Source organism: Medicago sativa, chromosome 8 (genome assembly GCF_051527215.1).
Source record: "Medicago sativa cultivar Bolivia chromosome 8, Bolivia_mono, whole genome shotgun sequence".
In the NCBI taxonomy this organism is placed as follows: Eukaryota; Viridiplantae; Streptophyta; class Magnoliopsida; order Fabales; family Fabaceae; genus Medicago; species Medicago sativa.
The window spans coordinates 85,802,241-85,825,931 of NC_140756.1; the positions used below are offsets into that span (position 1 = coordinate 85,802,241).

At 33.1% G+C, this 23,691-nt stretch overlaps 1 protein-coding gene and 2 pseudogenes across 2 annotated transcripts; 1 reads left to right on the forward strand and 2 right to left on the reverse strand.

The window, feature by feature from the left end:
* The first annotated feature begins 2,063 nt into the window (after nucleotides 1-2,063).
* Nucleotides 2,064-7,959, forward strand: LOC146902622 (eukaryotic translation initiation factor 6-2-like; annotated as a pseudogene). The gene is made up of 6 exons (XR_015022331.1): nucleotides 2,064-2,438; nucleotides 2,562-2,647; nucleotides 3,016-3,060; nucleotides 4,173-4,303; nucleotides 7,415-7,526; nucleotides 7,613-7,959. The product of XR_015022331.1 is annotated as a eukaryotic translation initiation factor 6-2-like (transcript).
* An 11,412-nt stretch (nucleotides 7,960-19,371) lies between these two features.
* On the reverse strand, nucleotides 19,372-19,869 carry LOC146902623 (uncharacterized). The gene has a single exon (XM_085737152.1). It carries the CDS (start codon nucleotides 19,867-19,869, stop codon nucleotides 19,372-19,374), a length of 498 nt encoding a protein of 165 aa, XP_085593278.1.
* An 81-nt stretch (nucleotides 19,870-19,950) lies between these two features.
* Nucleotides 19,951-22,260, reverse strand: LOC146902624 (PKS-NRPS hybrid synthetase cheA-like; annotated as a pseudogene).
* Between the last annotated feature and the right edge of the window lie 1,431 nt (nucleotides 22,261-23,691).

Below are 23,691 nucleotides of genomic sequence, written 5' to 3' on the forward strand. Positions count from 1 at the left end.
TTACTTATAATTTTAGTCCCTGCTAAAACAAAGTTTGATTAATTATCATTAAACTCTTAAATTTTTGAACGATTTTTTTAAGACAAGATTAGAACACTATGAAAGGTTCGTTTACTAAAATTTAGAATTTTCTGACATGAAATGAATTAAATATGAATTTTTTAAAACGACAAAAGTTAAAGATAAAAAGTAATAAAATCTGGATGTAGAAATCAAATTTTGCGATAATTTTTTGCGGAGGAACTTTTAGTAATGTTCTAAACATGTCTGCAAAAAAATTGTTCAAAAATTTAAGAGTTTAAGCATAAATTAAACAAATTTGAATTGAGTAGGGACTAATACTCAGTGCAGAAAAACAAAATTAGGGACTAAAAATGCTATTAAAATTAAGTAAGGACTAAACTCACAAGGTCGCTATTTTATAGGGACTAGAAACATAATTAACCCTATACTAAATACTGAAACACATCTTCAATAAAATAAATTCGGTACAACAAAGCTTGCAACAAGAGTTTGCCTTTTCAACCAGGTAATTAGAGGGAAATTAGTTGAGGAATATATGAAACTAAGAATGAATTGAAACAAAAAAGAATTGATTCCGTAAATTTAAAAATGAATTAAAAAAAAATAGACGACTCTTTAGTTGTTTTATACCATTTTTTTAAAGGGAAATTGAAATCTGAAACAAATTTTATCATCCCAATTTATTGATTTAGATCTAAAAATTGATATGTTCTTTCTTACTAAATCAATGAAAATATGAGGCTTAATTATATCATAAATTTTTTATGTTTTTTTGTTATAACAAATAAGCCTTTTAAATTATTTTTTTCCTGTAATCATCCTTTTAACTATGAAATTCTTTGCAAAGTTAGTCTTCTATTAACTTTTTGTTGATAAAAAAAAAACTGAGTTGGCATATGACATGGCAGTTAAGTCGGAGTTGGCAAATCCAAATAAACAAATTTTTGGGTTCATCATAAGTTCATAACCTTCATGACCTTCATATTAGTCTTAAAAAAAAAATGCCGCCAAACATGGTTTAGAGATAGTTACCCTATACCTTTTAGGATTGAAGATGCTACCCATTTCTTATTCTTAAGTTCACTAGATTTGTTAAATTTCTTTTACTTCTCATAAAAAAAAAAACATAAAATTTCTTTTCTCAACCAAACAAAACAGGAAGATCAAAATTATTATTAGTACTTGAGTAGATTTGGAGGTAAAGACCTTGGCTGTGTTTGGTAACACAAATAAGCTAGCTTATAGCTTGTTGGATTAGCTTATAAGCTTGTTTTGATAGAATGTGATGTGTTTGGTAAAAAGCTTTTCTCACTAGCTTATAGCGTTTTTTAAAAAGCTAATCCAAGTAGCTTTTTACCTTATAGCTTGTAGCTTTTTATACTTTCTTCCAATTTTAACCTTTTCTTTATTTTATTTTATTTTATTTCTTTATAATAAAAATAACTACCTATGTTCTCATGGGCAACCCACGTTTACCATATCACATTTAACTTTTTTTTTTTGTTTTTTTTACCTTGCTCATAATTTATATAATATATCACTACCAAAAAAAATTTATATAATATATAATTTTTAAAAAATTTACAATAAATAGTGAAGAAATTTTAGTTGGATTAAATTCATAAAAATAAAATAAAAATTGTTAAATAAAAAAAGTCGATTGAATTCATAAATACATTTATCATTTTGGAGATGAAAGTAATTTGAAATATATTTAAATATTTAAAAGTAAATGCGATAAGTAATAAAAATTCTATATATGATATTAAAAAAATTAAACAAGCATGTCCTTTTATGTCATTTTATATTTATCAGCTACTTTAACCGCTAATTTTACCAAACACTTTTAATTTTAATAAGTTAACTTTTCAGCTATAAGCTATCAGTCATCAGCCACCAGCCACCAGCTATAAGCTAGTTTTTCAGCTATCAGCTATCAGTTAGCTTATAACTTATTTTTACCAAACACACCCCTAATTGACTAAATGAGAGAGAGCATCGCATACGATACGAGGTAACTTTGCACTCTCTCTAAAATCACAATTGTTTCTCTCTCTCTCTCTCTCCCTCCCTCTCTCTCTCTCTCTCTCTATTGCAATCCATCCAAATTCCAAACCCTCTCCGTACTCTGTTAAATTATATGAATTATATTTGTTTGTTAGTTATCTGCTTTATATAAAGATATTTTTTTCATCTTCTGTTAGTATAATTTTCTTTTAGGTGTCAGAGATTTCTTTCATCTCAGTCATGGAAAATACTTATTGCTTAATACATCTATTGCTGCAATGATCACAATGTTATATGTCTCCTGCAGGACTTCTGTTTGACGACGACAGCACTGAAATTGGATTCTTTTGTAAACTCACCAAGGCCTATTGCTTGGTTGCCACTGGAGGTTCCAATAACTTCTACAGGTTTTCAATCTTTTCATGTACTAATCGAATATATTTCCTATTGGAATTCCGAATTTGGTTTCAAATGGATTGGAATTCCGTACCAGTTCTCCAGATGAATAAATGGATGTGTTTTTGGTACAGTGCAATTGAGGCTGAACTAGAAGATGCAATCCCTATCATCAAAACCTCCATTGGTGGCACTTCTTGTGTTGGTCGTCTTTGTATTGGTAAAGTTTTTTTCTTTAAACTTTTATATCTTAATGAGTATTGCCGAAGTTGTGGGGTTTTAAATAAAAGGAGGAGAGAAATAATCAATTTGAATATATTTTTATTTTATTTTATAATTGCTTGATACAAAAGCCAACAATGTAAAATTCTTATATTTTTGAATGACACCTTTAATATAGAATTCTTATATGCAAATTTGTTTAAGGGTATAATTGGAAGTGAAAAAACCAGCACAAAACCATGAATTCCCTTTACATATAGTTTAGATATTACAATAAATAGATGGTAACATCAGCTTTTCCTGTTTATTGTTTTGTTTATGCTCATGGGACCTTATAAGTTTACCTTTCTATTTATTATTTTGCAGGAAACAGAAATGGGCTTCTCTTGCCCCATACAACCACATACGAAGGTGATTTCAGCTGTTAGGCTATCCATTTAGTTTATTCTTAGTACAATTGAATGCTTATGTTAATGTAGTGGGTCATTGTTTGTCAAAACATATTCAGTCCCCCTTCCACCAAGAAACAACTCACCCAATTGTTTAGGTCACTAAAGAACCTCAACTATTCTTTTAAATAGCATTGTCAAGCTTATCTAACCTCTATTTCCAGACATTGTAGATAGTAAAATACATGTGGAAAAGACTTTGCATTGCTCTCTTATTTTATAAAGGAAAGTCAGTTAGTATGAGGTTCTCTTAGTTAATGATTGATGGTTCACGTGTCATACTAATATCGTCCATGTTTTTTTTTAATGGGAGTGAGAGTGATTAAAAATTAAAAATATGTTGAAACAGTGCTGTCAAATATCTGTCATGGCGTTGCCATGGAGGATTGTGGGGGCTGACTTTTTGACAACTGCCATGCCATTTTGTGAAGGATGGTGGCGCCATTTTATGGCGGATTTTTGGATTTCTGCCATCGACAACACTATTGAAAGCACACCAATTAAAAGTAGCACCGACTAAGTCACTCCTATGTACCACATATTTGGTAAAAAAAATGAAGTACCATTTTTACTTGCACTGAAGAATATTTTGAGCTAGGAAACTATGGTTTAGTGTTATTAGCATCAATGAGGTGAACAATTATACACGACCAAGACTATTTTTATGGTTTTGTCAGTTGTCAACAGAAAAACATAAATATACCAGATTGTTTAAAATATTTTTTTTAACAAAAGGGTGTTTCATGATGATTGTCTAGACTCAAAGGGTTATCTAACTATCAAGTATCCAAAAGATACTGTAAGTTTTGTCTGCATACAAGTATCTGGGATCTTTTATCAGCAGTCTTGGCCTTTCACATTTTGTTTCTTCCATTTTTTTGTTGGGGCGTGGTCTGCTTATTTGTCTTTATTAGAACGCAAAAATACTCAGAAGTGTTGCCTTTCCTTAATTATCACTTATTACTTTCTTTATATATGGCATTTATATATACTGTTTCATCTTTGTTGTGGAATAGAACTCCACACCATTTGTGATATTGCAGTACTTGATATTTTTGCCATGGTTATCTAAAGAATTGCAGCATATAAAAAGAAGTCTGCCTGATGGAGTTGCTGTTCAGCTCATGCAAAAAGAATGGTCTGCTTTTGGAAGATTTATAGCATGTAATGACTATGTGGCCCTTGCGCACACCGATCTTCACTGGGTATCGTCTTAATTGTACATCATAGATTTCTTTTCCAGGCCACTATCTCATTCTTGTTTAAGACAGGTTGATTTTGATAGAAACTTGTTTTCGTCTTAATCATGGATAATGAATAAAGAAATGGATAAATTATAGAAAATTGCTTTTTTGACATAGAATACTTCCTATTGGCACAAGTAAATGACCAAATTACCCCCAGCGGTAGTTAACTACCGTTGGTTAAAATGCCGGTAGTTAACTGCCGCTGGACTCAGCGGTAGTTAACTACCGCTGGAAAATTGTTTTCTTTACTATCCCACTTGCTTTTCTTTACTCTGCCACTTTTCCACTTGTTTCTGGAAAATGGGTTGTCTCTGTTAAAATTTCCTGCACCGTCGCCTGGTGTTTCTGCCCTTGATCCCTGTTCAGTGTTCATTCACAAAGAATAATCGTCATAGTCCAAAACAGATTCTTATCAGATAAAGTCATGTTTGAATAAACAACTTAATTAAGGTTTTGTAAAATAAGTATTTATCATATAAATGCTTATAAACAACCTACTTTTATAGAAAATAACTTATAGACATGTTTGAAACTGTATTCATAATTAAGTTCTTCCAAATAGTCACACATCACTGATTGTTCAACTCAGATAAATAAATTCAAAGATACCCAAATCAGATTAGATTGTTCAAATCAAACACAGCACCAATTAGGATTACCCATTGTTTGTTTATTTTTTATTTTATTTTTTTGAAGAAAGATGGTCAATTGTTATTGTTAAGTTTGATAGCATTTCATTTCACACGGAAGATTTTCCCTTTTGATTCCAATGTGGCGTAATTGGATGGATAGAACATAGACACCTACCTTAAATTGGACAAAGCAGCAAGAATATTTCACTCTTGAAAAAACTGGAAAAGTGAAAAAGTGGCAGAGTAAAGAAAAACAAGTGGGATAGTAAAGAAAACAATTTTCCAGCGGTAGTTAACTACCGCTGAGTCCAGCGGCAGTTAACTACCGGCATTTTAACCAACGGTAGTTAACTACCGCTGGGGGTAATTTGGTCATTTACTTGTGTCAATAGGAAGTATTCTATGTCAAAAAAGCAATTTTCTAAATTATAACATATATGCTTCTTGTCATTCTGAACATAATCACCTAAAATATTTAACTTTTGGCCATAATTAGCTCAATTGCAAATAGTTTCTTGAAGATAATAGACAAATTTTCATTGAAAAGTTTGCTGTCTTGTATGGTAAGACCAGGTGATTTGACCATGCCACCTGTGCAGGTTATTTTATTTTTGTGGGTTTTGGTTCAGAGTTGTGCAATATATTATTTAGTTCAAGTACTTCAGTTTGTTATGGTGCAACTGCATTTTACTATAAATACTCTTGTACTCTTTGATCTATTCAATAACAAGATTCTATTTTTCTAGTTATATAATATGGTATCAGAGCCTGGTTGTGACAATCAGAGTGCCCTTCACATTGCTGCTAATCCAGTTTTTCTAGTTTCATAATATGGTACCAAAAAGACTGATTCATCTTTCACTGTTTTATTAGTCTATGTGGATGACATTATTTTGGCAGGCAACTCTCTTGCTGAATTTCAGCATATAAAGTCCATTCTGCACTCTTCCTTCAAGATTAAAGATTTGGGACAATTGAAGTATTTTCTTGGTCTTGAAGTTGCTCACTCTAAGCAAGGCATTTCATTATGTCAAAGAAAATATTGCTTAGACTTGTTATCTGATTCAAATACAATTAGCTCCAAACCAGTCTCTACACCTTCTGATGCCTCTCTGAAGCTTCATAATGATTCTTCTCCACCATATGAAGACATTCCTTCTTATAGAAGATTGGTTGGGAGACTTCTCTATCTTAATTCCACCAGGCCAGACATCACTTTCATAACACAACAATTAAGTCAGTTTCTATCTAAACCTACACAATCTCATCATCATGCAGCTCTGAGAGTTCTTAAATATCTCAAGGGATGCCCAGGCAAAGGCTTATTCTTCCCCAGGAACTCCTCTCTTCATCTTCAGGGTTTTTCAGATGCTGACTGGGCTGGTTGTGTGGATAGCAGACGTTCTATCTCTGGCCAATGTTTCTTCATAGGTTCATCTTTGATATCATGGAGAACCAAGAAACAAACCACTGTCTCTAGATCCTCTTCTGAAGCTGAGTATCGTGCTTTAGCATCAGCCACCTGTGAGCTTCAATGGCTTCTTTACCTACTCAAGGATCTTCATGTTCAGTGTTCCAAGCTTCCTGCGTTGTTTTGTGACAATCAGAGTGCCCTTCACATTGCTGCTAATCCAGTTTTTCATGAGCGCACCAAACACTTGGAGATTGATTGTCATCTTGTCAGAGAGAAACTTCAATCTGGGATCCTGAAGCTTCTGCCAGTTTCATCTCAGAATCAACTTGCTGATTTTTTTACTAAGTCCTTATTGCCACAGCCCTTTACTATCCTCTTATCCAAGTTAGGGTTGTTAGATTTATACCAACCTCTAACTTGTGGGGGGCTATTACATGATAATACTAATAAAGATATCTTAGAATCCAAGCAAGTTAGGTTAGCTTAGTTTCTTGTATTATAAGCTACTGCAGCTCCATAGTTTGTTATGGTGCAACTGCATTTTACTATAAATACTCTTGTACTCTTTGATCTATTCAATAACAAGATTCTATTTTTCTAGTTTCATAATAATCATTAAAATGACGAGGAAATTGAAGGTTATGTAGATGAGTAACTAATGGTGGTCTGTGCATTGTATTATATAATCCAAGTACTTCACTCTTGTTGACGTCAAATTAAAATGACGAGAAAAATTGAAGGTTATGTAGTTGGGTAACTAATACTGGTCTGTGAATTGAACAGATCATTTTAACTAAATATTTTATATAAGAGGGCTCTGATTTTGTCAAGGGTGCTATTACCTTTGTTTGTCCAGCCATTTGTATGGTGATTGCACACATATCAGTGAAGCTAGGAGAGTCGTTATTAACATATTTCTTTTTATCCAAAAAATTAAAATAGATAAAATAGAGTATCATTTATCTTCTGAATTTTTAAATGATTCTTAGTTTGATCTAGTATTTAATGCCATATATTGTTCAGGATGCTAAGGAGTTAATCACAGATGTCCTTGGGATAGAAGTTTTCATGCCGGAAGATTATTATAGTTTTTTTTTCTGGAAGTTACTGTGCCTTATCCAACAGAGGTGGTTTGGTTAGTGCACAAGACATGTTCTCTTGAACAGTTAAAATTTGTAATTCAGGTACGAGTACTTTCTTTTGACGATATACTTGCTGCAGGTCCACCCTCATGCTTCCAAAGAAGTCTTGGATGAACTTTCTGCAGCTCTTGAAGTTCCTTTGGAAACTGGGACCGTCAACCGGGGCAGCCAAGCTATAGCTCCTGGCATGACCGTAAATGATTGGACAGCCTTTTGTGGTTCAAGCACTACAAGAGCAGAGCTCTGTGTGATTGATAGAGTTTTCAATCTGAGGGAACCCCCCCTAGCCTCACCATTATGAATGCCGGATGAGATGAGAAAAAAATGCTCATTGGTAACTACATTTGAGTTTTGGTTTTAATATTACTCTTCATACGATGTTGAACTGTTCATTTAATCATTTCTAAGATGTTAGTATAGGTTTTTATTAGAGTTTTTTATGTTCTTCGTTGCTAAGTAGTTTTTATTAATTTAAGGTAAGATACCTTTTTTCTTCGTATATACTTTAAGGTAAGTAGTTTAGGGGTTGTATTCATGAATCTAAAAGACGAATTGCGGGTGCCATAAGGTTACATGGTAAAAATTTCGATTACTTTTTACCTTATCCAACTTTTATATGATTGTCTACCTATATTAAGTGCTCCAATAATAAACAAAAATCATTAGAAGCAATTATGATTTTACATAGATGAATGAATAATTCAAAAGAGTACGATGTTCAAAATGAATCTGAACCGGAAACTGTGGTTTGTGGGCTGGAAAATTGCACATAAAAAAAGCAACAAAAGTGCAATGTAATAACAAAAGTGCAATTCAGGCGGGGTTGCAAGGCAGTATTGGTTGAACCAAGCCTCAAGTTGAAAGGTATAAATGTAATATTGATGCATCATCATTCTCCACGTTACAAATAAAGGTTGGTATTGGAATTTGTATTAGGGATGATCAAGGTAGGTTTTACTTTTCAAGATGGAATGATTTTCGTCCATTCTTGACGTTGCCACTAGGGAAGCATTAGGCCTACTTCTGGTGCTAAATTGGGCTAGAGAGTTGCATTTGGACGAGAAAGTTGCATGACATTCTCAAAGCAAGAAAGAGAATGTATCTGAATTGGTGATATATTTATATCGGGACAAGTCAATGTGTTAGCTCATGGTCTTGCAAATGCGGTCACATTTTTAACTAATTTCCACATTTGTATTGATATATCCACATATGTCCGCAATATTATTATAAATGCTTTAAACTTTTTACATTAAAAAAAAGGTTCAAAAGAAATGCCGAAACTTTTAACGAAATATCAAATAAATGTGAGAATTTATATTAATTTCAATTTGATTTCCAGAAATTGAGAAATTGATAATTGAATTACCGATGTTACAGTGGATATATGTCGCGTGCTTAAATCAACTTTAACAACTTTTTTTTGGTACAATAGAGGGTTAAAGGTCGAACAGAAAAATTAAGAAATGAATCGAACATTCATAGGTAAGGAAGCCTCAGAGATGTCAGAAAAAAGAAGTTTATGGAGCTCATTTTTTTTTCTTCAAACAACAAAATTTATTCATGGCAAACTCAACACAATATGTGAATAGGCAACAATCAAAGAAGTTTATGGAGCTCATTAAAAGGAGTCTCCATTATAGTACAATTTAAATAGTCTAGAGAAAAGCTAAAGTTAGTCAGCCAGTCAACACAGTGATTGCCCTCCCTCCAGGTATGACAAAATTGGACTCACTAGTTCAAATCCAAGAGGTCGCGAATGTGTCGCACCAATGTGGGAACCAATCCACTAAACTTGCAGTTATCTGTAACCATGTTATTTAGAATTTGAAATCACTCTTCATAACGAGTTGCGTAATACCTTCTCACCAAACCATATCTAAACCAATATACATTCCCCGTAGTTCAATATGAAGTGTGTTAGACACTCCTCTTTCAATTGTATCTTTATAACCATCTCTCCTCAAAGTTGCAGAAAAGGCAACCACCTCTTGAATACTCTCCACCTCATTTGCAAGCACCATCATTGTTGAGTTTTATTCGACCATTAGGGTGTTTATTCCAACCTATGTAGAACATCTTCTTTTTTTAAAAAGATTGTGATGAGAAGGTTGGGTCAAACACAAGTCTATCTCTGTGGTCTAATTTTGGACCGCCAAGACAAGGTTATTCAGTGTTTGAAAATCCTCTTCATAAATAGCTTTGTTTCTACATGCCCACATAAACTAACAAGTGGTTATGAAAGCTTCCTCCAGCTCGTACCAGTATCACCATTTCCCTGCTTGTTGATGTTATTAAAAATCCAGTTTCTACAATCAAAAGTAAAGATATAAGTTTTTTTTTGAAGCGGAAGTTAAGATAAAAGTTATAAAGTTAGATGAAACCAAGTGGACCCATACATGAGTAGCGTAGACACAATCCCGAAGTGAAGGTATAACCACTCACTACTTTCTTCTCCACTACTTTCTTCTCCAAAAACTGTTAAAGATGTGCTCCGAAGATGCTAGCCAAAAGAAAGTTTGGATGCAGTGAAGTTATTTTCAGTACCTCAAAGACTTTTAATCCCTCTCCGGGACATGGATATCCCCATGTTGCAACATATAAACATTTTGAATGGTAAACCGGTGAATATTAATGTATTTCCAATGTTTAACATCCCAATTTGAATTATAAGAGTTTTAAAAAAAAATATTTCAAAAGATAAATAACTTTAAAATTGAAGCTTGAAATCTTCCATTAGAATCATTTAGAATAATATTCATTACAATAAAAGTTTATAAAATATTTACAAGTACATAAATGACACTTTTGAAAATACAACAAATGAATAAACCCTAAACTAGATTATGACTATGATCCGATTTCTGATGATACTTTAAATTGTTCATACATGAAAAAATTAAATCAAGGTGGGGTGAGATATTAATTATCCTAGCGAGCTTTCCAAGTGGAAGAAAACACTAACTTGCCATTGAACAATATTTTTTTATTAAAACATAAACATTATAAATATTAACAGTTCCATAAATTATCGGTTAATTATTCTCACTCAAAATGTTCTAATATATTCTTCTTTAGCGTAGAACGCACCTCGTATATCTAACATCCCATGATACTTATTAGGGTAATCTCACCTCACGTGCATAAAAACATTCATATATAAAGGTATGTCTCAATTGCCAAACTCGTTTTCACAGTCATTGAACATTAACTATCTTTCAAGTGTAATTAACCTAACATTCGTCTTTTCATCACTTTAGTATTACTACAATTCATTAACATAGATCAACCATCATTCTAGTTCATATCCAACATAACATTAATAATCACATGTCATCCATCTTAAGTAATCCCTTCTTATGATACACACACACACACACACACACACACACACACACACACACACACATGTTTAGAAAGCAATATAATAAGTCAAAGATGATCATTCTACTACAAGCATGATTGGTGACCATCAAAATCAATTGATATGTAACAACAACGTAATAAAACATTGTATAAAAAGTTACATCCAGAATACTACAGCAGCAACAACAACGCAAAAAAATTAATCATTGACTGAACTTGCAATTTAATTTTTTCAATCTTTAACATAACCAAAACGAGTCATTTCAAAGTCTGTCTCATGTTCAATTTTGTCATATTTCCAAGGGTACAAAAATCAGTTATAAACAATTTATGAGCAGAAAGTTATAAGCAAATTACTACATGTTGTCAAAAACAGGTTGTAGGATTTAACACAAAATTGAACAACTTTCACGAAACATGAGAAAATCATAAAATCAATCAATTTCTAGGTTCAATTACTTATAAATACAATATTTAACATCATAACTACTCTCTATCCAAAAACATGAGAAAACCCTAATTCACCTTTTTTCCCCAATAACCATAAATAGTTCGTAAGGTATGAAACCATACATTATTATGAAGAGTTGAACGGTTTCACCCATCATGGATTCATTCAACTATAGGCTACACTATTCAAGCATGTTAACCATTTGATGTCCAATATTCATTGATCACATTAATATTTTAAAATGTTTCAAGATATCATTTAACCAATGTTTAATAAATCAATAGAAGACCAACACTTTGACATAAAATTTCTAACATTCTCCCACCTGAGCGATATTGATTTATAAAATAAAACATAAAAAAATAAGCATTTGATAATAAAATTGAAAAACAAAAATCAAAATAAACTTAAAACTCATTGATTGAATGATAGTGGTCAATTTCTTATCTTGATTCTAATCATAAATAAACATGATCTTCACCGACCAACAAGAATCATCAATTACAGCTATAGGTGAAAATAAACTATGAAAAGTTTATGTCATTCATAACCACGTAACCATAAATTTTAGTTGTCATGATCATCAAATAAGTGAACTAGTGTAATACACATCGTAGTATAGATTGTGATCACTATATACTACTATGTATAAGTCGTCAATGCGTCTTCACTGGAAAACACGACAAATCTAACATAAGAGATATGTGCTTCTCATGAAATTATACTATTTCATGTGAAACACCATTTCCACAAGGGAAATTAGATATTAACATCTCAAAATAACATTTCCATTAAGAAAACTAGAGATCTCAAATATTGTTTTCAAATTGAAGCAAATATATTTCCCATGAAAGAAAATTTATCGATTTTTTGCATGAAAACATTCACATCTCGAAATATTTCAATGGTATATACTAAAACACAATTATAACATTATGCAAGTCATTATGTGCATAAATTACATCATGAGAGTATCAATTGCAGGGACATGTAATCACACATAATTACAAACTCCTATAAAAATGTTATATCATTGAACATAAACTATCAATGTTTCAATGAATGATTAGATAACAATATAAACAATTAAACACATAACTTCGATGTATAACAAAATAATATATAAAATACCTGATTAATTATTTTTTAATCATAAATAAATCATGCCCTCACATCTCATCGGAAAGCAAACAATAATGTTTTATATATCCCTCCAAAACAACGATTAAGAGAAATATATACACAAATAATAACATTTTGATATTTTGCAAGACAAATCAATAAATCATTAATCACATATGTCAATATATTTTAAAATCATTGTGAATAAGCATAATCAAGGAATTATATGATATGAAGTTGAGAATAAAAGTAATCAACATTTGGATAATCCAAAGAACTAAATTAATGAAGAAAAAATATTGATTTAATTTTGTAAAAGGAAGTAATATTTTATCATAGAACTATATTCATATCTCACCTAAAATCAAAAGACTATCCCCAAAAAAGGTGCAATGAAATCAATACATCATAACCAAACATTTTTTTCTATTTTGAGAACTTGAGTTAACGACTAAGCTAGATCAACACTTGAATCTTTGAATATTAAAAAAAAAACATTTTAAATCTACTGTAATTTATACTATATATAAAGAAAATAGTTTTTTTAGCTTATTTTTTTTGTCCTTTCAAAATTACCCTTAACTTTCAACGCAGATAGAACGTGTAACAAATAGATGAGAGTAAAATCAAATATTAAAACAAAAAATAACAAATTGTATATGTCCATTTTTTCCATTTTAAAAAGATAATGGATGAGTGAATTCAAATATTAAAAAAAAAATGTAACAAACACAATTTTTTTGTTACCACACATAAATATATCATGTAACAAACACGATATGAGCATATGTCCAGTTTTTTTCGGTCATTCTGCTAAGGCACAACCAATCTCATTAGGTGTCATCTTAAACCAAAAAATTTAAGGAATTCCTGTGATTTTAACTTCGAAGAAATGTAGTATTTTTTTCCATTAAAAAGTGTCAAATCATATGCGGCACAAGATTCATACCCTTCATTAACCCAACGAACCTCATGACATTTGTTTTTGCCATTGTATTTTTTTATTAAGTAGGCATTAGCCCAACTTTATATTGGTAAATTATTGGTGTTTTTCAGCCAAACACCATGTGTATACATCATTTTTCATTTACTAATGGCAATAAAGAGATCAAGATAGATGGGCCCACATGGTATAGTAGCATGCATGGGGAGTAATTTTATATTGATTGAAATTAATAGAAACTAATTCCTAATTGTTTTTGATGGGATAATACTTTGGTGACATAATGTCACCGTGACATTAAATCTGGGCCACACATTAAATCTGGGGCACACAAAGGTGTGTGTTGTGTGGCCCAGATTTAATGTCACGGTGACATTATGTCACCAAAGTGCCACCCTTTTTGATGCATGCCTTAACAAGGAAGATACTCCATCCGTCTTACAATAGGTGTCTTTGTTCTTAATTTTTTTTTCTCAAGTTATTTGTCACTTTTACGATATCAATACAACACTTATTACTTTGTTCTACTAACATATCTTATTTATTGCATTTCAACCATCTATGATTATTCCACTAACCATAATTAATAAGTGTGTTTTACTAAAAATACACATTTTACCATTAAAATCAACATCATTAGTCATTTCTTTAATAACCGTGTAAAACTCAAACATGACATGTATTGTGAGACGATAGAGTAGTAGTAAAAACATGGAATGATCACAGATAGGGCAATTGGTTTTAATATTATTGAATTTTAAATCAATTGATAATATAAATGTGAGCACTCTTCCAATCCACCTCCAAACTCTCTCGCCTAATAAACAGGCCTCGCTCCTCACACTGAGACTACTAACACATCAATAGTATTACTTTCTGTTTTTTCTCACATGGATCTTCCACACTTTGGACCCACTATGCTATTCAATATTCCAGTTTAACAACAATTATTAATGTGTTACTATAAATATATACGTGTGTGTATATATATATATATATATATATATATATATATATATATATACATTCAACTAAAATCAAATGAATATCCCCAAACAAAGAGGGGGCAAAGGAATCAATATATCTTACCCTTCCATTTTTAGAAATTGGATCAAACTAACACTTGAATATGTGAATATACAAAATAAAAAATTGTTATTAGAGTTCAAACAAACACAACAATCATCATCATCATCGCTGTTGTTGTTGTTGTTGTTATTATTATTATTATTATTATTATTATTATTATTATTATTATAACAATCGTTGCAGAAAAGTTCACCTACGTCGATTTGTGAATCGTGCCTTTCGAGCTGCTTCTCCGCTTCTCTTTTCCTTCTAACTTCTAAGTAGTGACCGACAAACAAGAACGCAAAATGATCAAATCAACACAAAAAGGAGGACACTCACAAAAATAAAATCACAGAAAAAAAAAGTTTGTGAAAATGATAGAAAGTACGGTTACGGAAACAAGAAAAACGGTCAAAATCACAAAATGTGCAAAGTGCAAAAAGAACTGAAATGCAAGATAATGTGTGTGTGAAGTACTAACTGAAGCACTAAACAAGAACACAGAGAAACAAGGCCGTGTGTGTATATGTGTGTGTGAAGAACTACCGAAGCACTAAGCAAAAACACAAAGAAAAGATGGTGTGTGTGTGGGTGGGTGTGTGTGTATGTGTACGTGTGAAGAACGTACCGAAGAATTAAGCAACAACGAAAAGGGTGAAGGCGAGAAGAAGGGATGCAGACGAGAATATGAATCTTACAGTTGTTACTCTCTCCCTCTCTCTAGATGATGAAATGTGGTTGCAAGAAAGAGAATTGAAAAACTTTTGAATGTTGTTGCTCAAAAAAGTTTGTTGCAGACTCAAAAAGCAGTCCTGCGTGGGACTTTTGGTTGTGTAATATTTTGTCTTTATTACGGGTTTTTATTAAAATTAAGAGTTTTATTTTGCTAAGTAGTGTTTTAATGGCATCCAATCGATTGTTTATTTTCGACATATTGCGGTAATAGTAAAAAGAATTTTCAATTTTACACAAAAAGTAATTTATCTATGTTTTAGAAATTCTATAGTTGACTCAATATTCAACTAATCGAAAAGACTGATCTTATGTTCTATTAATAGAAGACTCGATTAAAGTCAAAACAAAGTTTTGTATGGATTCAAGATCTACAACTTTTTTAACACTTAGTTTAAAATTAGTTGAGTTACCCTGACCCCTCAACAAAAGTTGAACGTGTGTTTGATTAAGAGATACAATTAAATAATTTTTCATTTCATAAAAATATCATTAATATAAATATATGTGTGTGTGTGACAAAATTACACAATTTATCTCTTAATTTAATTTTAAGTAACGCTTTTGTCCTTTATTTTTTTTGTCACGATTTAGTTTTCTATGTTATAAAATGTCAACATAGTTATCATTTTTATAAAAAAAAAAATCAAAAACTCAAAAACAAAAAATCACATCAAACTTGTAAACAATCTCAAATCTTCATGATATAAACTTTTTTTTTAGGGAATTCATATAAACTTAGATACTCGGATTTCATTGAAAAAATCTCATAAAAAATGTTAAGATATTCTCATTATATAACATAAAGGATTAAATTGGGACAAAAATTATAAATGACGAAAATGTTACTTGAAATTAAGTTAAGATACAATTTTATTTTTTTTTGACAAGAAGTTAAGAGACAAATTGTATAATTTTATAATGGGTTTTTCTATCATGTCCAAATTTACACATGTTAAAAAATTTAAAATGGTAAGTTTGTCTTTTATAAATTGTGTTTATATTGCAACTTAAATTTTGGACAATAAAATGATAATATCTTTTGTCAAAAAATAATGATAATATGTTCTCTAAAAAAGATTGATAATATCTTTAATAGAAAAAATTAATTTGTAATAAACCAAAAAAAATTAAAAGGTACATGATATACCACAAGAAAGTAACGCTGCAACAGGCAACACACCACAAAAACAATCCCCAACCAATAAGAACAATGCACCTACCTACGTAATCAGTGGAAGCAGTAAAAAATAACCCTGCAATCGAAATTTGCCACCTTCTCTACTGTATTTCATATCGTCCTTCCATTCTCCATTTGCAAAGACATATTTCAAATGTGTAAACAATTGTCAGATTTCTTTACTCTTGCTAACTATTGGGTTACTTTTATTCTCACCCCAAAATCAAACATGAACACTTGAATTTTGCTCTCCACCCTGCACATTTTGGTCGCGTCCTGCAGCCGTTCCAAATTTACCCTTGCGCAAGTTAACTAACGCAAGTGTAAAACAATGCGTTAGTTAAGTAACGATGCGTTACTTAAGATGCACAAGTGTAAAACACTGCGTGAGTTAACTAACGTATAGTCACGTATAGTATAAAACACTACGTGAGTTAACTCACGCATTGTTTTACACATGCGCGAGTTAACTCACACACTACTATTATATCAGTAAGCATTAAATGTTGTCTGATATGCATTAAATGCAATATTGTGTCATCAAAGACCCATGACCTTAAGATGCTCGTAATTGAACCTACTTACGCCAGTTTAACAATATTATTGGATAATACGACACAATCGATCAAAATTACACTAAAACATCGTTTTTTTCACAATCACATAATCACACATAACGATCCAAACGGTCACGATAAGTGTTTTTGGGTTGTCACGACCCAAAAACACTTATCGTGACCCAAACGGTCCTAATTATACAAAATTTCCGATAATGACCCGTAATCATTTAAACACACTTAATGACACGTAAACGATCCAAATTACACAAATTTGTCCATAAATTTATAAAATTACATAATCTCACATAAACGGTCAAACATTACACTATTACACTTAAATAATGATTACACTTCAACGGATCGGACAAAAAGATACAAAGTATTATTCTCAACCATTACCCTAAACATGAAATTAACGTCGCTATCATATTTGAGAAGTTGTGGATAATACACGGTCTTCCAGAAGTCCTCTTCCTTATCCTCCCCCAAGTCCAGGCCTAGCACATATACTATCACATCACGTGTTCTATGATTCGTCAAGTTTTGTCTTCAACTCGTCCAACTTGTCGGTGGGGTTTATAGTGAACCAATCCCTCTTTTTCACATCTACATAACGGACTTCAAGTTTAACCGGATCTTGTGCATCTTCAGACATGTTTCACCTCACAAACTTCACAAAAATATATTGAAAAACAAATATGAGAGAAATGAGAGAAAATAAGCAGTTGAATAATTATTGACAAAGTAAGTAATGCGAGCAATAATTGGTGTGACATAACCGGCCACCAAAAAAATAATTCATTTCATTTAATATATATATAATATTAGTTACATATTGGCCACAAATATCCAAATTACATAACCGGCCACCAAAAAATACGTCGGGGTGTAATACCACCAAAAAATAGGACGAACACCGATCGACCTATAAATGTCCTAACCTATAATAACCTATCTAAGAGGTCTAGTGACATTCCTAAATTGTCGTCTTCTTCCATGTCTTCCGTCCATTCAAATTCTTGTTCCTTTTTTTTTGCGGGGTGGGAGTATTTGTTGATGTAAGCCCTAGAGGCCAATAGTTTATGTTAAACATTATCTTATGTATCATGACTTCTTCTATTATTGAATAATATTGGGCACTCTTTATTATATTTGTGTAATGTTAACAAAGTCCTTAGAATAGATAGTTCGTGTAATAATATATTAAATGTGACTTAATCATGAGATTGCATTATCATAAAGAACGCTATTCTTAAATGTATCCGTAATCAAAGCATTAATATGAATAAAGGATAATATTAAAGCGTCGAGACTATTATGTATGTAGACTGATGACCGCATCTCATGGGTCATCTCATTAGGAGTAATATTTATACTGGATTGACCCACCGTGAGAATACTACATAGTAAGTTATGAAATTGTCATAAGATATTCTCACAATGATAATAGTGTATATCGCTCTTAGACCTGAAACCACTATGATCCCTAGATGTGGACTCAAGTGCTTTGTTGCCATTCTAACGTTGTCTGTAAAAGGATAACCATAACGTTGGTTGATGGGTACTTGATGAATCATGCCGAGGGACATGAGTGTCCTAGATGGGATTTGTCCCTCCTCATAAACAAAAGATATATCTTTAGGCCTCTTGATGAAATATGACTGTAAAACTGCATGGCCATGCCGAACTAAGTCAATATAAGATATTGGACTTATTCGTTATTTAGTATATTTCGGAATCAAGAAATATAAACATTGATATATACAAGGGTGACAATATCTATGCCTTGGGATCAATAAAGATATCGAGACAAAGGAGTAATTGTGCACATGAGTATTATCATGGAAAGGTTTCGTCAGATCACTTGACATTCTTGTCACTTGGGTAGCAATGATGTGTTGCTAGATACCGCTCATTGTTTATAGTATTAAATATTAGATTTAATATTATTTCCAACGTGACTAGAACCTATAGGGTCACACACAAAGAACAGTCAAAAGAGAAATATATAAGTATGACTTATATAAGGGGTGCGTTTAGTAAATAACACTAATTAGTTAGCAAAGTTACTAAACTCGTTGTTGGGCTTACTAAAGCCCAATAGTGATTTCTGACTTGCAGAGCACACTAGAAATTTTATAAATAGAACTCTAGTGCTGAAGTTTTTGGTTACACGTTTTGGAGCAACCCTTTTTCTCTGCACTTTTGATTCATTGGCTAGCACCGAGTTTTGGAGGAGCACTGTTCGTGTGGACTTGCTAGAGGTTTTGCTGCTTGCTGCTTGCTTGGCTGTGATCGAGATTCCAGTTTTCAGCTTTCAGATTCCACACTTCGAGGTAACAATCGAATCACTGATTCATGTTTGAATTTTGTAATGATCCAAGGAAAGAAAATCGAAATTTTTCCGTTGCTTCTACTTCGTTCTTGTATTCGATTTTCCTTCAGTATCATCACAGACAATTGGACTGTGCTCATTTGTTGGTTTCTTTGGCGGCTTCGGCTCCTTAGACATAAGTTCGTTGAAAGCGTTTTGTCTATCCAAAAACGCAAAATGCCAATTCTCCGCCTCACCAATCTTGTTGTTCATCCACTCCTTACAACTCGGTGGTAACGGACAACCTTCCTTCAAAATCACATGAAGATAGTGGTCGGGAATTAAGCAAAGACACATGATGTTGGAATGTGGATTAAGTGGAGGAGCACTTCGGATTGGGAAATATGTCTCACATACACCACCCGTTTCGGGCAAAGTCAATAGAACAACGAGTCTTTTGTAGCAAGAAGCAATAATGTGACCCATATCCAGAGTGGTCATCAACTTATCTACCGGCGCAACACCAATTGTACGTTTTGGAGGGTATAAACCATTCAAGATTTTGTTATAACGCTCCTCCGTGTCATATATCGGCATGTAGTCACTCTTGTGATTTTTCAACTCATTAATAAGTGCATACCGAACCAAAACATGATCTTCCTCATCCTTCCCCAAGTGCTAGCTATCACCGGAATCCACAATGACCATCCCTTTAACATTCACAATTTGTTCAACAAAAGGCCTCATGATATTTGGAATTTGTGAAATGTATGGGATATTCCAAAACGGTTTTGAAGTAGGGGATGAAGCTTGTGAGCGAGAGTAAGTGCCAAGGCGTGCATCTTTCCTCTTTGGAAGTGACCTCTTTGGTTGTGATGGTTGACTATCCGGATTTTGAGAATCAATGGTCTCCCACCTAGAGGGGATTCGACCCGTTGATGACACTTTGAGTGTAGTCCTCTTCCTTTTAGGTGCTCCCTTGGTTACTGCCTTTTTCAAAGGCGGAGACAAAATTGTGGTTTCCAGAAATGCAATTTGACGCATCATCTCTTTGATGTGGAGCTTCATATTGTAAGGACTTTTCTTGAGAAGTTCTTGAATGCCATTCCACTCCTCCATCACGGAAAAATCATCATCAATCTTTTCTCCTTGTACACACAACCTTTTCCAATGAGGGTATATATCATCCAAGACAAGAGGCAATTTTTGCTTGCTCTTCATGGCAATAATACACGCACAAGGCAACCCGTACGATGTCTTTTGCACACAACCACAATCTTCCTCACCAAATCTGAATGTCTTGGAGCGTTTCAATTCATCATAGATAAATCTCAATGCTTTTCTAGAAACATAACCCTCCAACTCTTTCATCATCTTGATTTTTTTGTATTTATGCTCAAAGACTGTTTTGTTCCTCCCAAAACTTCCTTGTATCTCACCAAATTGCACGGCCAACATCTTGTGAATTTCATCCCAACATGATGCCAAATCACTCACGCTACTCCTCAAATATTTTTTCAAAACTCCATGAGCGGATTCAACAATGTTGGTGGTTCTACACCCTAGATGCAAGACTTTATCCGTCCATGCCGTCACAAATTTTTCCTTAAGGTTCAAAACTGTTTCTTCGACATATTTAATGAATTTCGGAAATGGCATGCATACCTCTTTGAATTTCAATAAATTACTTGCATATGATTCCTCCGTAGGAGATTCGACCAACTCTCTCCAAGCATTCACCACTTTCTCAACAACATCGCTATTCGTCACCTTGTTCTTCTTCAATTCTTTCTTGTCAACTTTTGCACCCTTAGGAGGCTTTGGGTGAACTTTACAATCCGTGATGCACTTAGACCTTACATTCTTCCCAATATGAAAATAACAAAGCATGGTGTATGTTTCAGGGAAAACTGTGCCAACGGCCTTCATCAAAACACAATCCCTATCAGTGACAATCACCTTAGGCATGTTGTCTTTTGAGTACAAGAGACCTTTCAACATCGTAAGTGCCCAAGCAAAGTTATCCTCTAGTTCAAAGTGAAGAAAGGCGAAACCAACGGAATATGTCATTTTTGTAGAGGTGCAACCAACTATCTCAAACAACGGCATTCGGTAGTTGTTGGTTTTGTATGTAGAGTCCATGACCAAAACGGTCGAAAAGGTGTTGAGCAATTTAATTGACTCCAAATGAGCAAAAAAGATGTCTTCAAGAGTGGTTTCCTCACTATTGCATCTTGTGTAATAGACGTATTTATGCCCCACCAACTTCGAAATCAAGAATTGCAACACCGTCATGTCACCTCTTTCCCCCTTGCGCCATCTTGTTCGCACATTGTACACTTGCTTGATTGTTGTCACACTTTCGTTGTTATTTTCCTTCAAATTGGTGAGAATATTCCGAGGCACCGTTAAGCTCTTTGTCATTTCGATAACTTTTTTCTTCTCCTCCGCACTAAGTCTACCCGCAATTAGGTGTCCTTGTAACTTTCCCTCCTCCAAGTCATGGTTGTGCATTCCACAAAGCATTGCAAGTCACCAATCATTTGTATCTTTATCAAAGAAACCTTTCAACCTAAACGGACAATTACATTTCCTTGAGCCGATGCCTTCAAGGTTCGGTTTCTTCCTTGTCTTAGGTGGCTTGCATATCCCACTCCTTTCACATTGCATCGTCAAGTACGGCCTTTTTATAACGGATTTATCTATACAAACACCAAATCCGGCCTTTACCCCTTGTCCGCGAACCCAAGTAAGTAACTCTTCTCGCTCTCTCCATCTTGTATTTGTTGTAAATAATGAGGCGGTGTCACGAGCTTCACAAATAACACCGGTAGGTACCGGTTTAGGTTCTTCAATTTTACCAATTCGAGCTTGAATTGGAATTTGGACTTTAAACGGTTTCAAATTAAAGGTTGGTTTGACATCGTCGGAACCTTCTTTTTTGGCCGGTTTCGGTTCAACGTCATCATCCGCGACTTTGTGAACCATCTCCCTATATATCTATTGAATCAAAAAAATTACAAAGGAAGAATAAATAAATTACTTGCGGAACAAGCTAACCAAGAACAAAAGTGGCGCAAAAAATACAAAAAACATGACTGCACAGTGGCGTGACTTAAGTCACGCAACACTTTAACACTTGCGACAGTTAAGTCGCGCAGCCAAGTTAACTTGCGCAAGTTAACTTGCGTAGCTAGCCCTATTGCCTACGAAAACCAGACGAACCAAGCACAAAAAACCAGCAAAATGAGATGAGTTTTGATGATACAATACCTGATATTTGATGCTTGATGAGCGTAGAAACTTGCTTCATGACGATTTGCAATGATTTGGGATGAGGATTTTGACCCAAAAAATTGCACTTTTTGGGTTTTTGAAGGTGAAGGGAAAGTAAATGGTGGTTGGAGTTCGGACTGATGGGTTTTGTGCGAAAACAGGAACACTGCGTTAGTTAACTTGCGCGGTGTCACTTAACTTGCGCAGCGTGAGTTAACGTACGCTGCGTTACTTAACATGCGCAAGGGCAATTTTGGTATGGCTGCAGGGCGCGAGCAAAATGTGCTGGGTGGAGAGCAAAATTCTGAACACTTTAGTGTATTCACCTACGGTTCATAGCTGCTAACCCTAACCTCTATTTGCCCAATTGTACAATCGTGATCTTCCACTTTTAATCTCCCTCCACTCTCAAATTATTTTTCATTTGCCTCTTTTTGGACATAACATTGCATCTTTACTTTTCTTTTTTTTACTTTTCTTTTTACTAGTAAGTTTATTGCACTTTGTCTTATTTATCACATTTTTTCAACCAATTAATCATAAATTTAATCCTTATATGACATATGTTAATTAATCCTTAAAATATATAAATATATCGACTTAGTCTTTGCTATATATTTTGGAGACTATATTTTTTTTTTGGTTAAGTAGTCTAGTGGATAGAACTCACACAATTTAATTGTGAAGAAGTGGAGTATCCGGTGTTCAAACCCTGACCCCTGCATATAAAATGCAATATCCATATATACCAACTGAGTTAAGCTCTCGGAAATGGAGACTGTATATATTTATATGGTTTAAGGAGTAAATTGAACAAAGTTATAGTTTATGGACTAAACTAATATTTTATTTTTTCTTAACTAACTTTTCTACTCTCTCCGTTTCACAATACTTGTCTATTTTAAAGAAATTACACATACTAAGGAATCAAATAAATGTTGTCATATTTTATTTTTTACTCATTTATTATTTCATTCTATTATTTCTCTCTACAATAAATAACTAAGGGTATTATTGATAAACCAATAATTAATGTTACATTGAAACTTGAAAGTGACAAGTAAAGTGAAACAAAATTATTCTCTAAAATGGACAAGTGTTGTGAAACGGATGAAGTATATCCCTGGGATAAAACATTTTTGA